Source organism: Cryptotermes secundus, unplaced genomic scaffold (genome assembly GCF_002891405.2).
Source record: "Cryptotermes secundus unplaced genomic scaffold, Csec_1.0 scaffold238, whole genome shotgun sequence".
NCBI classification, from domain to species: domain Eukaryota; kingdom Metazoa; phylum Arthropoda; class Insecta; order Blattodea; family Kalotermitidae; genus Cryptotermes; species Cryptotermes secundus.
In genome coordinates, this window is record NW_019728500.1 from 1911264 (window position 1) to 1926082 (window position 14819).

Sequence of the window (14819 nt, forward strand, 5' to 3'; positions counted from 1 at the left end):
TTAATTTGAAAGATGCTTTTTCTGTAGATGAATTAGGTCTAAAACCATATTGATTATTGTCCAGTATATGATTACTGTCTATATGCTCATACAATTTATTATATATAACCCTTTCAAAAACCTTAGAAAAGGTTGACAATAATGAAATAGGCCTATAGTTGGCTGGTTCATATTTATTACCGCTTTTGAAAATTGGCTTAACCACAGCAAATTTCATTCTNNACAGCAAATTTCATTCTGTCTGGAAACGTTCCCTGGGCAAGGGATTGATTACAAATGTAAGTTAGTGGCGAAGTTATATATGGCATACTTGTTTTTAAATTTCTAGTGCTAATTTCATCATAACCATGTGAAGACTTGGCCTTCAAAGAGTTGATTATCTTTCTAATCTCAGCAGTTGAGACATAATGCCATTTGATAGATTTAAAAGTAGACGTGTATTTATTGCCCAGATAATATAATAAAATCATTATCATTTTTGTTGTCAGATTACATTTGCTTGCCGCAAATAATAAAATATGAAGAAGCTTTTTAATGTTGAGTGGTCTCTTTAACATTTTTCTGTTAGGTTTAGATTTATTATTGCATTCCCTGTTATTTTTTCCTTCTTCACTTCCAACATGTTAGGTGTAGTTATTTGTTGATAGATGTATGGAGTTATAGTAACAAAGAGGGAATTAATTATATTCTTTCATGTTCTTGTATGTGTGCAGACATTTGTATTTCTGCAAGAGATGTGTATTTTTTCTTAGGATAGCTTAAGACAAGGTTAAGAAGCTTGCTCTCACCTGGGATTTGATGCCATTTATTTTCGTTTTGGGATAATTTGTGACACTATTAGTGTCTGGAGGGGGCACGTGGTAGCGTAGTTGGTTGAGGCACAATGCTATAAGCTGGAAGGTTGCTGGATTGAATCCCAATTAGGTCATTTGATTTTGTTTTCAATTTACCTAATCCTTCCAGCCGCACTATGGCCCTGGGGTCAACTCAGCTTCTAACAGAAATGAGTACCAGGAATATTCTTGGAATGTTACTGGGGCTAAAGGGTGGCAGGCATGTAAAGCTCACAAACTTACTGCCTTCTATGAGCCAATTGTCTAGAAAATGTGGGAACCTTAACATCTCACAACCCTATGGGCCTCCACCGCCTGTTACAGGGATACTTTTACTTTTTATTAGTGTCTGAACTGTATGGCATTGAATGATATGATAATAAGTTGAATGATAAATTGGAAAGGATTTAGAAAGAAGCGATTGTGGCCTAATCAAGGTAGTTTCCCAGCGTTTGTTTGGAGGGACTCAGGAAAACCACTAAAATTCTTAGTCAGGATAGCCATTGTCCCATCCAAGATTCAAATTGAGTACCTCCCAAATACAAGTGTTTAGCATTACTTCTAGACCAGCCTGTTTGATTTAATATTGTCTATTAGAAAGATACCAACATTTGATGGAACCTGCCGCTTCCATTTTTAAGGTAGACCACATTATATGGTGTCACATACCAGAAGACAGTAATATTCATACTCACTCAAATCTTGTACTATGTTAGCATGGGTTCACTTTATTTTATGTGGGTGTTGAGTCATTTCGCTTAGTGGGGGGTGGAGTCCAACTGGGTCCACTTGGCACGGAGGCCACTAATTAGGCTATTGTACTTTCCCGGGTGATTATGATGATGGAGAATTTGGTGGAATGAAGATTGGCAGGGGAAACCGAAGTACTCGGAGAAAACCCGTCCCAGCGCCACTTTGTCCACCACAAATCCCACTTGACCAGACCCGGGATCAAACCTGGGCCGCCGCAGTGCGAAGCCAGCGACTAACCACTTGAGCTATGGCGCGGCCTTCGGCTGTTGAGTCATAGTAAACATCAACACCATTTTAATTCTGCATAAAGTTTGGAGAGAATTTATATGACAGTGCATGTCAGACAGTTTTCAAGTTCAGGAATATGACACATAAAATTGTTTTTTGATGTATTTCAGAGTCTGGGTAACTCACAAAAGGAATATGAAAAATATATTGTGAACTTTAGCATAAAGAATCAGCTGCGGTACCGTGGTAATCTTGTGAGATTTGTACGTAAAGATGAGCAGCGATACTATGAAGATCTACTGGTTTACAGCAGAGAGAATCTCATGCTGTATCCTTACCACTTATCCGATGTAGCAGTGAAAGGGCTGCGTGTGACACCGTTTCAGTATTACATTTCAATGATGGAAAATATAATGGAGCAGGAGAAAAGCTATGACTCACTGCCAAACTTCACTGCAGCAGATTGTAAGTTGTATATGTCATGTAGATTAAGTTTGCTTGTATCTCATGTCTCTCATCTGACTTAATTTCTGTGCTACAGCGTCTTCCTTGAAGCGTTAATTGTTGCTTAGCTGCTTAAGATATTCCTTGTCTGAGCCATTTGACTGCTTCATAGCTTTCTTTGTTGAATACTAACATTTTTCGCAATTTTTAAGACTATTCTTATGGACTTTTAACACTTCAAAATATTTTTTTGTATCTCCCATCCAAATACAAAGTGACCTAATTTGCCAAAACAAAATGGACAGAGTGAGTAATTTCCCATTGTCTCTACAGCTCTCTGTCTGCTTGTTGGTACCTCTTCACTAACAAAGCATTGTTTCCATACCATTTGGTAGAATTGTCCAACACGCCTTTACAGTATTTGTCTTGAATGGCCAACATATGTCTTTGTTCTCTCAGTTTTCACTTATTCAGCTTGGAGAGGTACTTAATCACATGTAGAAACTTGACTAGGTATGCCTGATGATCTCTTCAACCGCACTCTCTCCCAGAAGTCTTCTTGATATCTACCAAAGAACTCTCTTCTTCTGGCCTTGGTCAGTTGACTTCCCCTCTGGAGTGCAGTACTTGTGCAGACTGCTCCCACATGGCTGCTGATATGCTTGATACAGTTTCTCTTATACTTGACCTGCCCTCAGTCAACAGAGTTCTAAACTAAAACTCTGGATACAGATATTTGTGGGAATTTTGAGGTTGTGAAAATTTGCACTCTAAGAAGTGGATGAAGCAAAAAAACTCCGTGGCCTGTAGTCTGCAAGCGAACAAAATCGACTGAGCAACCGCCTCTTGTCGGTGAAGTTAGTGCCAACTTTAGCGGATAGAGGGTGTCACGTGGTCAGTGTAACAGATCCTCATGGCTGTTAATCTCGGTTTTCTAGACCAGAGCCACTATTTCCTTGAAATAGTTCCTCAGTTATCCTCACAAGGCTGAGTTGACCCCGTTCCAGACCCACTACTTCTCTGAAAATCTGGTAGTGCCAGGAATCGAAGCTGGGACCTATGGATCTGTAGCCAGGAACTCTGACCACCAGANGTACTTGACCTGCCCTCAGTCAACAGAGTACTAAACTAAAACTCTAGATACAGAAATTTATGGGAATTTTGAGGTTATGAAAATTTGCACTCCAAGAAGTGGATGAAGCAAAAAAACTCTGTGGCCTGTAGTCTGCAAGTGAACTAAATTGACTGAGCAACCGCCTCTTGTCGGTGAAGTTAGTGCCAACTTTAGTGGATAGAGGGTGTCACGTGGTCAGCGTAACAGATCCTCATGGCTGTTAATCTCGGTTTTCTAGACCAGAGCCACTATTTCCTTGAAATAGTTCCTCAGTTATCCTCACAAGGCTGAGTTGACCCCGTTCCAGACCCACTACTTCTCTGAAAATCTGGTAGTGCCAGGGATCGAAGCTGGGACCTATGGATCTGTAGCCAGGAACTCTGACCACTAGACCACAGAGGCGGTCAAGAAGTGAATGAGCTAGTTTGAAATTCTTGATATTGAAAATGGTTCAATTTGAGCCAGTTCATTAACATTGACATAAAATGATATGTTACCAGTTGTTTCCCTTTAATGCTGCTGTTTATTAACACAAAGACAGCCAGTTAATGATATAAAATATGAAATCATGTTAACACTTAAATAAAGTTTCAATTTTGTGGTTCTCAGGTCTGAGGCTATTGGGTATTGGTCGCAATGAATACATAGACTTGATGAATCATTGCCGCTCTGGTCGCAAGCTATTCCGACGGAAGAATGTGAAAGACCTCCTTCCACCAAAGCCAGCAGAAATTAACATAGAACCTTGGTGGAATGTTGAAGTGGGGTGTGTGATTGAGGAAGATATCAAGGTGTTTATAGTATATTATGATTATATCAAATTTCAATGAATATTTTTATTATAACATTATGAGAATCATTTGTTTTTTGTTCATGTATTTTGCCATCTATTTCTCATATATATTTATTGTTTCTCCTTATTTAGATAATTGTGAGCATTCAGCATTTTAATCCTTCCATTTGTAGCTTTGTAACAAAATTATCTTACTTTGGTTTGCATATTTTTGTATATTACCATCCTAGTTCAAAATCAAGTGACGTAGTTCAAAAGTAGCATATTTGACTTGTATTCATGGGATATCCATTTTAGGTCTTATACATGGTAGTCTTTTCTGATTGAGATTTTATCAAGGCCCTCAATGAAATAATCATTATGAGCAACTATCCCTTCATGCCCTATATAATGAAATTTTATGTAATGTTTCTCCATTATGATTTACTATTACATAGTGTTCAGTTTCTTTGATTCCATTCTTAAATTCTCTGTAATTGAGACCTTGTGTAGTTTAGTGCTTAAATCTATGGGATCAAAATATATGAATTAATATGCAAAATAATAAGGAATGAATCCTACCCTGATGAAATCTCAGAAGTGGAATTTGGTGTAGAAATGTCCCTTTGGATAAGGAGCATACCATGAAGGTCATACAGCTTTGGATGTTCTTTGCCTAGGCACTGGGTGAATGTAACTAGTTCATGTTCATCCTGTCCTTGACCTGGTTTTGCAAACAGGAATAAAGTTTTTTCTTTACTTTTACTTTTCAGTTGATTTCTCAGTCGGAAAAAGAATTAATTGACAGAATTATTGATCATGGATGTCAGAAAGCTGGTGATTTGGATTACAACTTAGTTCACAGTTTATACAAGTGAGTATTTTTGTGCATGTGTGTGTGTGTTTTACAGCAGTAATAACTGGGTGTCTATTTGTATCTATTTGTATGACAGGCTATACAAATCGAAGACAGTATATGTATAAGGGAGGTTCAGCAGAAACCTGTTTAAGGGTGATTCCCAGAGATCTGTGTGGTCCAGTCATGTAGTCACTATAACCATTGAGACACGCATCCATTGAATCACCAAGAGCTGGATGCATTTCCTGTAGAATGACACAGTTTGCTGCTGAAATCTTTGTTCCTCAAATGGTTCTTCAGTAACTGTAGATACAAATAGAGAGAGGGGGGGAGGGAGAGAGGGGGGAGAGGGAGAGAGGAGAGATATGTTCTGATGCATTTGATGTAGTATCCTTTTTTAAGGGTTTTCAGTAGCCATCAACACAACAACTGATAAACGAAATATATAGAAAACCCACACAAACAGACATCATAATACCTAACAGCTCGTGCCATCCATTCGAGCACAAATTGTCAGGTATTAATTACTTAATGAATAGACTCCACACATACCCAATAACAGAAAAAGGAAAACAAATAGAGAAGAACACTATTAAAAACATACTACATAACAACGGATACGACACTAACATAATCAAAAGATCGAATCAGACAAAACGAGAACAAAAATCAAACACAAATGACGACGAACAACAACCAAAAACAAAGTGGGCCATATTTACATATAGTACAAAAGAAGTAAGAAAAATTACAAAACTTTTTAAAGACACACAGATAAAAGTAGCATTCCGCACACGTAACACAATAGAAAACNGTTGTATTGCAGTCGTATTTATTATTTGCTTTGTTGACAGCCACTGAAATACCTTAAAAACAATGTTTGCAAGAGAATGCAAAAAATAAAGGTAATGTGTCCTTGGTCATAGTGTTGTGAAAAATGGTCATTTGGTTGAACATGAACTGAGTAATCTCCATTAATCTCCCTCAGGCAGATTTATATTGGGACCTGTCTATTGTAACTATTTTAAGCAAGTTGAATCATGTTCTCCAATAATTAGCCTCAAAATTGTTTTTGTTGCACATTAATTTCCCACTAGTTTTGTATCCATACATTAGGGTATAGGTTAGCAAGGGTGAGTAGATACCTGGCATTCCTGAAGGTGCTTCCTAATGGTAGAATTGGGTGAAAGATAACAACTTAAGATATTTGTTGCAAAGTGATATATTAAAATAACACTTTGCGTGATAGAAGGATTATCCCTTTTGCTTTAGCTGGGGCAAGCCTCGTGATATGAGGCTTGTCGTGGCTGACTACAGTGAAATGGTGAAATAACGGTGACACATTTTGTGAGTGTCATCTTGTTTATTTTATGGGCAGCTCTATTTCTGTCAGTTAAGGCTGTCGATTTTATTACAGGAAAGGTCTGATCTACTTGGATGTACCAATAGAGGAAGATAACTATATAGTACTGCCACCGTTAGAAGGTTTTGTTATGAATCGGGTGTTAGGTGACTACTTTGAGACATTGCTGTACAAGATTTTTGTGTCCATTGATGAACACACTTCTGTGGGAGAGGTGAGTTTTGTTGAAATCTATAATTCTGTCATGTTATAACTGCATGCTCAACACTCACAGCAATGAAGGTCCCAGAGTTGATTATTAAAGACCAGCTTTTATGTCTGAGATTTTTTATGCATTTTCTCAGTCTACTCAGGTGTCATACCTCAAAATATGCAATATCAGTGTTCTTATGTGATATTATATATCCTCTGCAGTTGAGAGGGTTTCATTAAATGAATTAAATCAGACAGACCTTATACTCGTAAAATACCAAACTTTACAGAATAACAATATGCTGTTGCAATCTACAGTTTCCACCTCTAACTACAGTTTTCACAGCTAATTCCTCCACTGATCCACTCTTACATACACTAAAAATTTAAATCATAATCTCACTAAATATGCACATAACCCATCACCAAAATTTGTTTTTTATAAAAGTCAAGCCTACACTGTCCAGTAAGGCATATGTACCGCGCCATAGCTCAAGCCGTTAGCCGCTGGCTTCACACCGTGGCAGCCCAGGTTTGATCCCAAGTCTGGTCAAGTGGGATTTGTGGTGGACAAAGTGGCACTGGGGCAGGTTTTCCCCAAGTACTTCGGTTTGCCCTGCCAATCTTCATTCCACCAATTGCTCCACAATCACCCTCACCTATCATCTGGGGCTGGTACAATAGGCCAGAAGTGGCCACAGTACAAGGGACTTAGTCCCACCCCACTAGCATTAAGGGAAAAAAAAGGCATATATACCTCTTTCACTGCTGATTGGCAGTCAATTCCAGAACTACTATTACAGTTTTTTGTTGGGGAAGCTTTCATATACAGAGATTGCAAAGCCAAATGAAGCAAAGGAACTTCCCTCATTGTTGTCTAGTGCCCAGTCCCATAAATGCCAAGTCCTACAGCTTTCTATTGGGAACATTATCAAGGCATCCAAGAAAGATTTAAGGAAAACAGCTGTTTTACAGACCAAAGAGTATATCACAATGCGATTATGTCCACCTATCATCATCATATACTTAGAATTGATTTAGTTTTGTTTTACAAAATGCAGAGATCATGCTGTGTCAGATGTTAGAATGACTCTAAATGATGAATTGGAAAGGGTGTCAAGGGGCAGTAATGGCCTATTTTAAGATAATATCCATGAATTATCTTGAAGGGACTGAGAAAAATCAAGAAACCCTGTCAAGTTTGTGGCCTGTGGGTTGAGATCTGAACCTGTTATCTCTTGAATACACATTTCACTGAGAGCAGAAGACAATTCTGAGAAAATGTTATGTCAAATACTGAAATGAAAAAAGGCAAAATTAATGCCTAATATTACAAGTAGTATAAATGTAACTGTCCTTCCCAAATTTTTCAACTTATTTTGGTTAGGTATTGTTTATTAAGAATGTTTTTAACCTTTTTCATATTGAAATATCAATTGGCTCTTTACCTAATACTGTTGAGGTTAGGTATTGTTGATCAGGTGTGTTTTTAACCTTTTTCCTGTTGATATTTGTTTGCAGTTGGCTAATGTCCTTCAGATTGATGCTCAGGCTGTAAAGAATGCAGTGTCCTTATACTGCCGACTTGGTTTTGCTCGCAAAAAGAATCATGATTCTGAATATGCAGACCTTAATCCCACATGGAAGAATGTATTGGCTCCAGCAAGGAAGTAAGTGTACTGCTACATATAGCTGTGTCATGCAGGCAGTGTATGTCCCACTGAAGTACAGTACTCACTACAAATTAAGTAGGTGGTCAGTTCGTGGTATTATTTTGGAACCAGTCTTCTAATCTCATCATCGGCTTCATATAGTGGGTTTTCTTACGTCACGTTAGTAGTTTGGCTTCTGGGTTCATGTGAGAAGTATGGTACTTAGTAAGAAAGTGTAAAATTCTGAGTCGTGTGTACCAGTGGTACACATATCTCATTTATAGTCACACAAACCCCAAACATGTGACAGTGTTGCAACATAAGTGAGCATTCTTTACAACTTTAGGGCATTCTAGACTTTTTTTTTTCTTGTTTTTTCCTTGGTACTACGGCCCCAGTGGGCCCAGGCCTACCTCCATGAACTTCTCCACTCTAGACTAGTTAGTTAGTTAGTTAGTTATTGGAGAGGGTGGGTTCCCCATGCACTGTGACCAGTTTGATCTATTGTGCTTTCCTCTATGATATTCTACCAGTCTCTATACCCTACCGATACTGGTGCTTACCATCAGTCCCGACCGAGCCAGTGAGTTCGGCCTCTACTGGCTTGGTGGTATCTATAATGCTTCCCCCATGTATCAGAGGCATTAGAGACTACTGTTGGGCGGGAAACGTCCTTGAATTTGGCTCAGTGACCTTAGGAGATATGAGGTTCTTTTACGTGCCGTAAAGCTACGACATGGGACCCACGGCTTAAAGTCCCTCCCAGAGGACTTGTTCCCTGAATTTTTCCGTCCTTAAAAATTCGACGACCTCCACTGGGTATTTGAACCCGCGTACTACGAGTCATGAGGTGGAAACGTTACCTCTAGACTATGGAGGCCGCTCAGCTCTAGACTAATTATATGCGTTAAATTAAAATGGTAATGAAACAACAAGACAAGGGAAATCATTAATGAATAAGTAGGGATCTGATAATCTAAAAAGGAGGGTATTATGAAAGGAAGTGGAAAGCTTCATGTGAAGAAGCAAACTCTAAAAAATTAAAAAAAAAAAATCGCTTAGTGGGGAGTGGAGTCCTACTGGGTCCACTTGGCACAGTGGCCACTGATTGGCCTATTGTAGCCTGCCCTGGGTGATTATGATGATGGAGAAGTTGGTGGAATGAAGATTGGCAGGGGAAACCGAAGTACTCTGAGAAAACTCACCCCAGCGCCACTTTGTCCACCACAAATCCCACTTGCCCGGACCCGGGATCGAACCTGGGCCGCTGTGGTGGGAAGCCAGCAACTAACTGCTTGAGCTATGGCACAAGCAAACTATCTGCCTTCTTATAGAAGAAATGTAGCTACATTTTAGCCCAGTATAGAAAATACAGGGCTACTATAAATGATTCATTCGTTTTTAAAATGCTATATTTTCCAAAATAGTACACATACAAATATGATTGATATATAAAAAGAACCGTAAACTCACCAAGTTTGTATTGTATGCACCAGTTGGCAGCATGAGTTCAGTGCCTTTACAAAATGGTGACAAAGCAAGATAAGAGTTTTTATTTGTTGGAATATGCGAGATGTTCGTCCGTTATAGCAGTGCAACGCGCATTCAAAAGAGTACGGAAAAGAACCGCCATGTAAACAAAGCATTTTGCGGTGGTATCAGCAATTTAAGGACACTGATTGTCTGTGTAAACGGAAAAGCACCGGTCGATCAGATGTGCCAGATGAAACAGTGGAGAGAGTGAGGGAAAATTTTGTGCATAGTCCACAAAAATCAACGGTCCGAGCAAGCCGCGAACTTGGACTAATGCAGCAAACTATATGGAAGATTTTGCGATGATGGTTACATTTCAAACCGTACCGTCTGCAGCTCCTGTAACAATTAAGACCAGATGATTATGGCTGGTGCCTGGAATTTTGCATCACAATGCAGGAAGCATTGGAGGATGAAGATTTTGCCGCCAAGTTGATATTCAGTGATGAAGCAACATTCCATTTATCCGGGAAGGTTAATCGTCACAATGTGAGATTGTGGGGCACTGAAAATCCTCGTGCAATTGTAGCACTTGAAAGAGATTCACCAAAGCTGAATGTTTTCTGTGCAATGTCACAGACAAAGCTGTATGGGCCGTTTTTCTTTTGTGAGAAAACTGTGACTGGTACATCTTACCTAGATATGTTGCAGTTATGGTTGTTTCCACAACTGGCTGCTGATTCCGGGGATTTTGTCTTCCAAAAAGACGGGGCACCCCCTCATTGGAACATCAATGTTCGTCGCTACCTAAACAATGAACTTCGGCGTCGCTGGATTGGGCGTATTGGTGAGGAGGATGTAGCTCTGTTCACTTTGCCCCCCCAGATCACCTGATCTAACGCCTTGTGACTTCTTCCTTTGGGGGTACATTAAGGATCGTGTTTATGTACCCCCACTAGTAGAGCCGAGGGAACGCGTCGATGCTGCAGTGATGACCATTGACAGGATGATGCTACAAAATGTGTGGAATGAGCTCAATTACCACCTGGACATGTGTCGTGTGAACCAAGGAGCACACATAGAACATTTATAAAGGGTGAAGAAAACTTGGTGAGTTTACGGTTCTTTTTATATATCAGTCATGTTTTTACGTATAATGCTTTGGAAAATATAGCGTTTTAAAAACGAATGAATCTTTTATAGTAGCCCTGTACATTAAAAATGTTACTGTATGTGGTTGATACTGTCTGAAGCAAAGGTCTCTGTTGTTACTTAGTGTGTTCATATTGCTGAATTCACTACAGCTCTCACACAGCTCTTTATTCTCATGTTTGTGTTCAATGGAGCCAGCTTAATTTTCGTGAAGTGTATTTCTTTTCCATTATTGTGCACATTTTTATACTCGCAGTTTGTAACATGGGACTATAATTGGGAAGTCATGTTTATTCGTCATAATGATTTCTCCTAAAAACAAATTTAAATATATTGGAACAATTTTATATGCGAAGTCTGCATTTGAAATTATTGAACAGTGATCAGGATTCAGTTCCCAGCAGTGGTAGAGATTTTCCCCTTTTCCACCACATTGTTAAATTAATTTTTTTTAAGGAATGAATTGTGTGGGGGAATTAGTTACTTGAAAGATCAAAAAGGATGTGAGAGGGTAGTATTAAAGTGGTTCTTAGTGAAGTAGATCATGTGAACCAGATTCAACTGGCTCAGGAACATGTCCATTGATAGGATTTATTGTTAACAGTGTTGAACCTTTGGATACACTACCTGGGAATTTGTTCAGATTTTCCTTAACTTAATACCACCCTCCTGAGAAATATCAACTGGAGTTTCTGCTCTTCCTCGATGTTTAAATATTATTTCTTGTTTTACTGAGAAGGCAATAAACGCCAAAATTCATTTAATGAATTGTTGTGTGGACAGTAGAGCGATGTCTACAACAGAGGAACCATTGTTGCTGGAGCTGAACTCGGCATTGGCTGATGCTGGACTGACACCACCTGAGGAAACTTCAAGTGGTGCAGAAGAAGTGGAGCCTGCCTTCTTATCCAGCCAACCACGTAGTAGGCGAATAGCTTTCCTGTTTGACTCAACTCTTACAGCATTTCTCATGATGGGAAACTTGTCTCCTGTAAATATTATTTATTACTTTTGTTAGTCTATTGTTCTTATGTTTTAAAAAAGAATTTTTAATATTTTTTTTTCCTTTTTGTATTCTGATTACTTTTCCTGTTTATTATTTGCTGTAATTTGTTTATAAAATAATATATTGTAACGTGTTTCATTACAGAATATGCCGTAGAGATCGTTAATTGGTTTATTTAACAACCTACAAATCACGGCTACAATTAATTGTAACACAGTTGTGGGTTTCCACACTTCACAAACCCTACAACCAAAGTCTTCACGTTTTCACAGTATGGGAGCTATATAAGTCCAACTGTATCACATTCCCAATTAATTCTCAGTTACACACACGTCCGGTATTTCTTTCCGCGACGGCTGCTGTATTTCAACTCGACTTGCAGGCTGCTGCCTTGAGAACTGTTGATAACACACTCGTAGGCTGCTGCCTTGAGAACTGGTGATAACACACTGACTCGACTACTACTTAACTTGGCGACTGCTACGTTACAACTGACTCCGCAGGCAGCGCAGCTCTCTTATATAGGGGCTGTGTGTGCCTGTTACGTACCACGTCACAGTAGGAAGTGGTGCTGCGTCACCATGTTGCATCACCGTGCGTTGTACGTTACATCACCGTGGGGAGAGTGGCGGGGCGGGGACTTTCCTATTACCATAGTAACGCTAGCACTACGTTACTGCCACGTACCGCTGGGGAGGTGGGTGTCCTCCGTTGCGCAACATGTCACAATATATATATATTTTTTTCAGGGATTTTGAGCAATTTAAAAATTCAGGACACACTTAAACACAAAAAAGAGAAAAGATTTCAGGTTCTTAACATTATATAAAAGTTTGAAAATTTGAGGTCGCTTATTACTTATATTTGAGTCACACTACTCAAACTCTGAGGTAGAGTTTTCGATAGAAATTATTTAGTTCCCAGGTGGTCCAGGAAAGTACTTTAATCATGTACAAAGTAGATTATTTATGAAAAACCTGATGCTTGGGTCTTAGAACTTTTTTAAAACATAGACTGAAATATCCTGAAAATGAAACTTATATCTGAAATGCTTTCTTTTCTTCAAAGTAGTTGATAAGCCACTGAAGAATTGGATGATACAAGTATCAAAGACTGACTGAAGCAGAATATGTTAACTCTTGCTATATGACAGTCATTGCTACTCAATGGCTAAGAACCATCCACCAAACTGCTTCAGTGTTAGTGCTGTATACTGCTTCCAAAGACGAGATTTGTACCCATTATGAACAGACGTTATTCTGATTTGTGTCTTCAGGGATTGAAGAATCATGCTGTAACCATGTTTGAGGTGGGAAAGCTATCTGATGAATCTCTAGACAGTTTCTTAGCTGAGCTGGAGAAGATATCTACGGCAGACAGTGAGGGAGAGGCACAGCGTTACTTTGACCATGCACTTATTCTCCGTTCCACAATTTTGTTCCTGCGTCACAATCGTGCAATGGGGGAAGAGCTTAACCTTGCACTCGATCTGATTCGATGTGAAAGTCTTCAGTCACTTGATCCTGCAACGTGCACACGTCTACTCAACAAGAATTATATGTGAGTGAACAATATCCTGTTAGTATTTACTTATTATGGATTTATCAAGCAAATTGGCCCAAGCAGTAATGCTTCTGACTCATGTTTGGAAGGTGCATGGTTTGAATCCCTGTTGGGACATGATTATCCCAGCTAAGGGTTCTTGTGGTTTTTATCTCCAGACAAATGCTGTGATTTTTTCTCTCTTACTCTCACTTTGGAGCACAGGACTGATTTCTCAGTTTCATGATCATTTTTACAGACGGAAGGACTCCTTGGGCAAGTGATCAGCTCGTCACAAGGCCTCTACCTAAACACAGGATAACACAAACAAAAATGCATACACATACCCAACATCCATGCCTTGTGTGGGATTCGAAGCCACAATCCTGGCTTCTGAGTGAGCAAAGACAGTACATGCCTTAGACTGCTCAGCTACCATGACCAGCTCAATGCTGTGATAGTAACTTAAAAGTACTACAAGTGATTTCTTTCATGTCCTATACAGTTCATTATTGAGTATCCTCTCACTAGACACTGTGTAGTGTGAGCTGCTTCTAATGTTATTAAGTAAACAAGAAATAAATTAAATGTTACTATAGGTTGTTGGTATCAATGGCACCCCTCAGCAAAGAGATCCGGCCAATTAGCAGTTGTATGCCCCCGCACTTAGGTCCAGCTGTGCCTGAAGTGAACACTGTCTGGTTCAAGCTATTCATCTACCACCTCACTGGCTATGGCCCGCCATCATTATTACTTTCTAAAGGTATATCATCCATATAGAGCAGCTTGCAACTTAGTAAATTGAGTACATTGAATTATAACTGATCTGTAGCTGTAATTTTATCATAGAGTCGAGGAACGTTAACTATAGTACCAACCTAACAGTCGCATTATAGTACCGTGAAATCTCATTGCACTGAATTTAATGTTTTTCAGAAATATTTTATTAAGCCTGTAACAGAAATTGCATATACATAATGTAAAAGCCTTTAGGTTTTAGCTACTTCATTGTGTCATGTTTCATTGTTAAGAAACTATTATGTATTTCAGAGTGTCTGATGTAGTCAATTAAAATAGAAGCATTGATGTATGGAAAATTATGTCAGCATAAACTCCTTATAAGATGAAGAAAGTTGTCTTCTGGGTTTAGGCTCCGTGTATTCTTCGTTTTGGCCGACGTTTCGGAGGAACGTAGCGCCTCCATCTTCAGAGCAGTTGAATAGCTGCGGAGAGCAGTAGCTGTGGTAATAGGATGTGGAAGGTGCTGCTTATATACGAAGTAGGCAGGGGGGGTTGGTTAGGGAGAACGGACCAATGGGAGCAGTGGAGAGCGATTAAGGCCATATATGGTGTGTGACTAAGGGAGAGGGGGAACGGCCAGTGAGTACAGGAAACTGAGGTCAATAGCACTAGGAAGTGCGGTAGTCAAGAAAAAC

The 14819-nt window shown here is 39.3% G+C and overlaps 1 protein-coding gene across 2 annotated transcripts in view; it reads left to right on the plus strand.

Moving 5' to 3' along the window:
- Window positions 1–14819, plus strand: part of LOC111865209 (protein FAM91A1) — a 25560-nt gene that overhangs the window by 2319 nt on the left and 8422 nt on the right. The window contains exons 2-9 of one of the 2 annotated variants that reach the window (XM_023853063.2): window positions 1985–2279; window positions 3982–4163; window positions 4918–5018; window positions 6421–6580; window positions 8080–8228; window positions 11619–11826; window positions 13118–13401; window positions 13983–14146. In XM_023853063.2, coding sequence (XP_023708831.1) covers window positions 1985–2279; window positions 3982–4163; window positions 4918–5018; window positions 6421–6580; window positions 8080–8228; window positions 11619–11826; window positions 13118–13401; window positions 13983–14146 — 1543 coding nt within the window. The remainder of the gene's footprint in view (window positions 1–1984; window positions 2280–3981; window positions 4164–4917; window positions 5019–6420; window positions 6581–8079; window positions 8229–11618; window positions 11827–13117; window positions 13402–13982; window positions 14147–14819) is intronic. The other variant, XM_023853064.2, reaches the window with a different exon arrangement.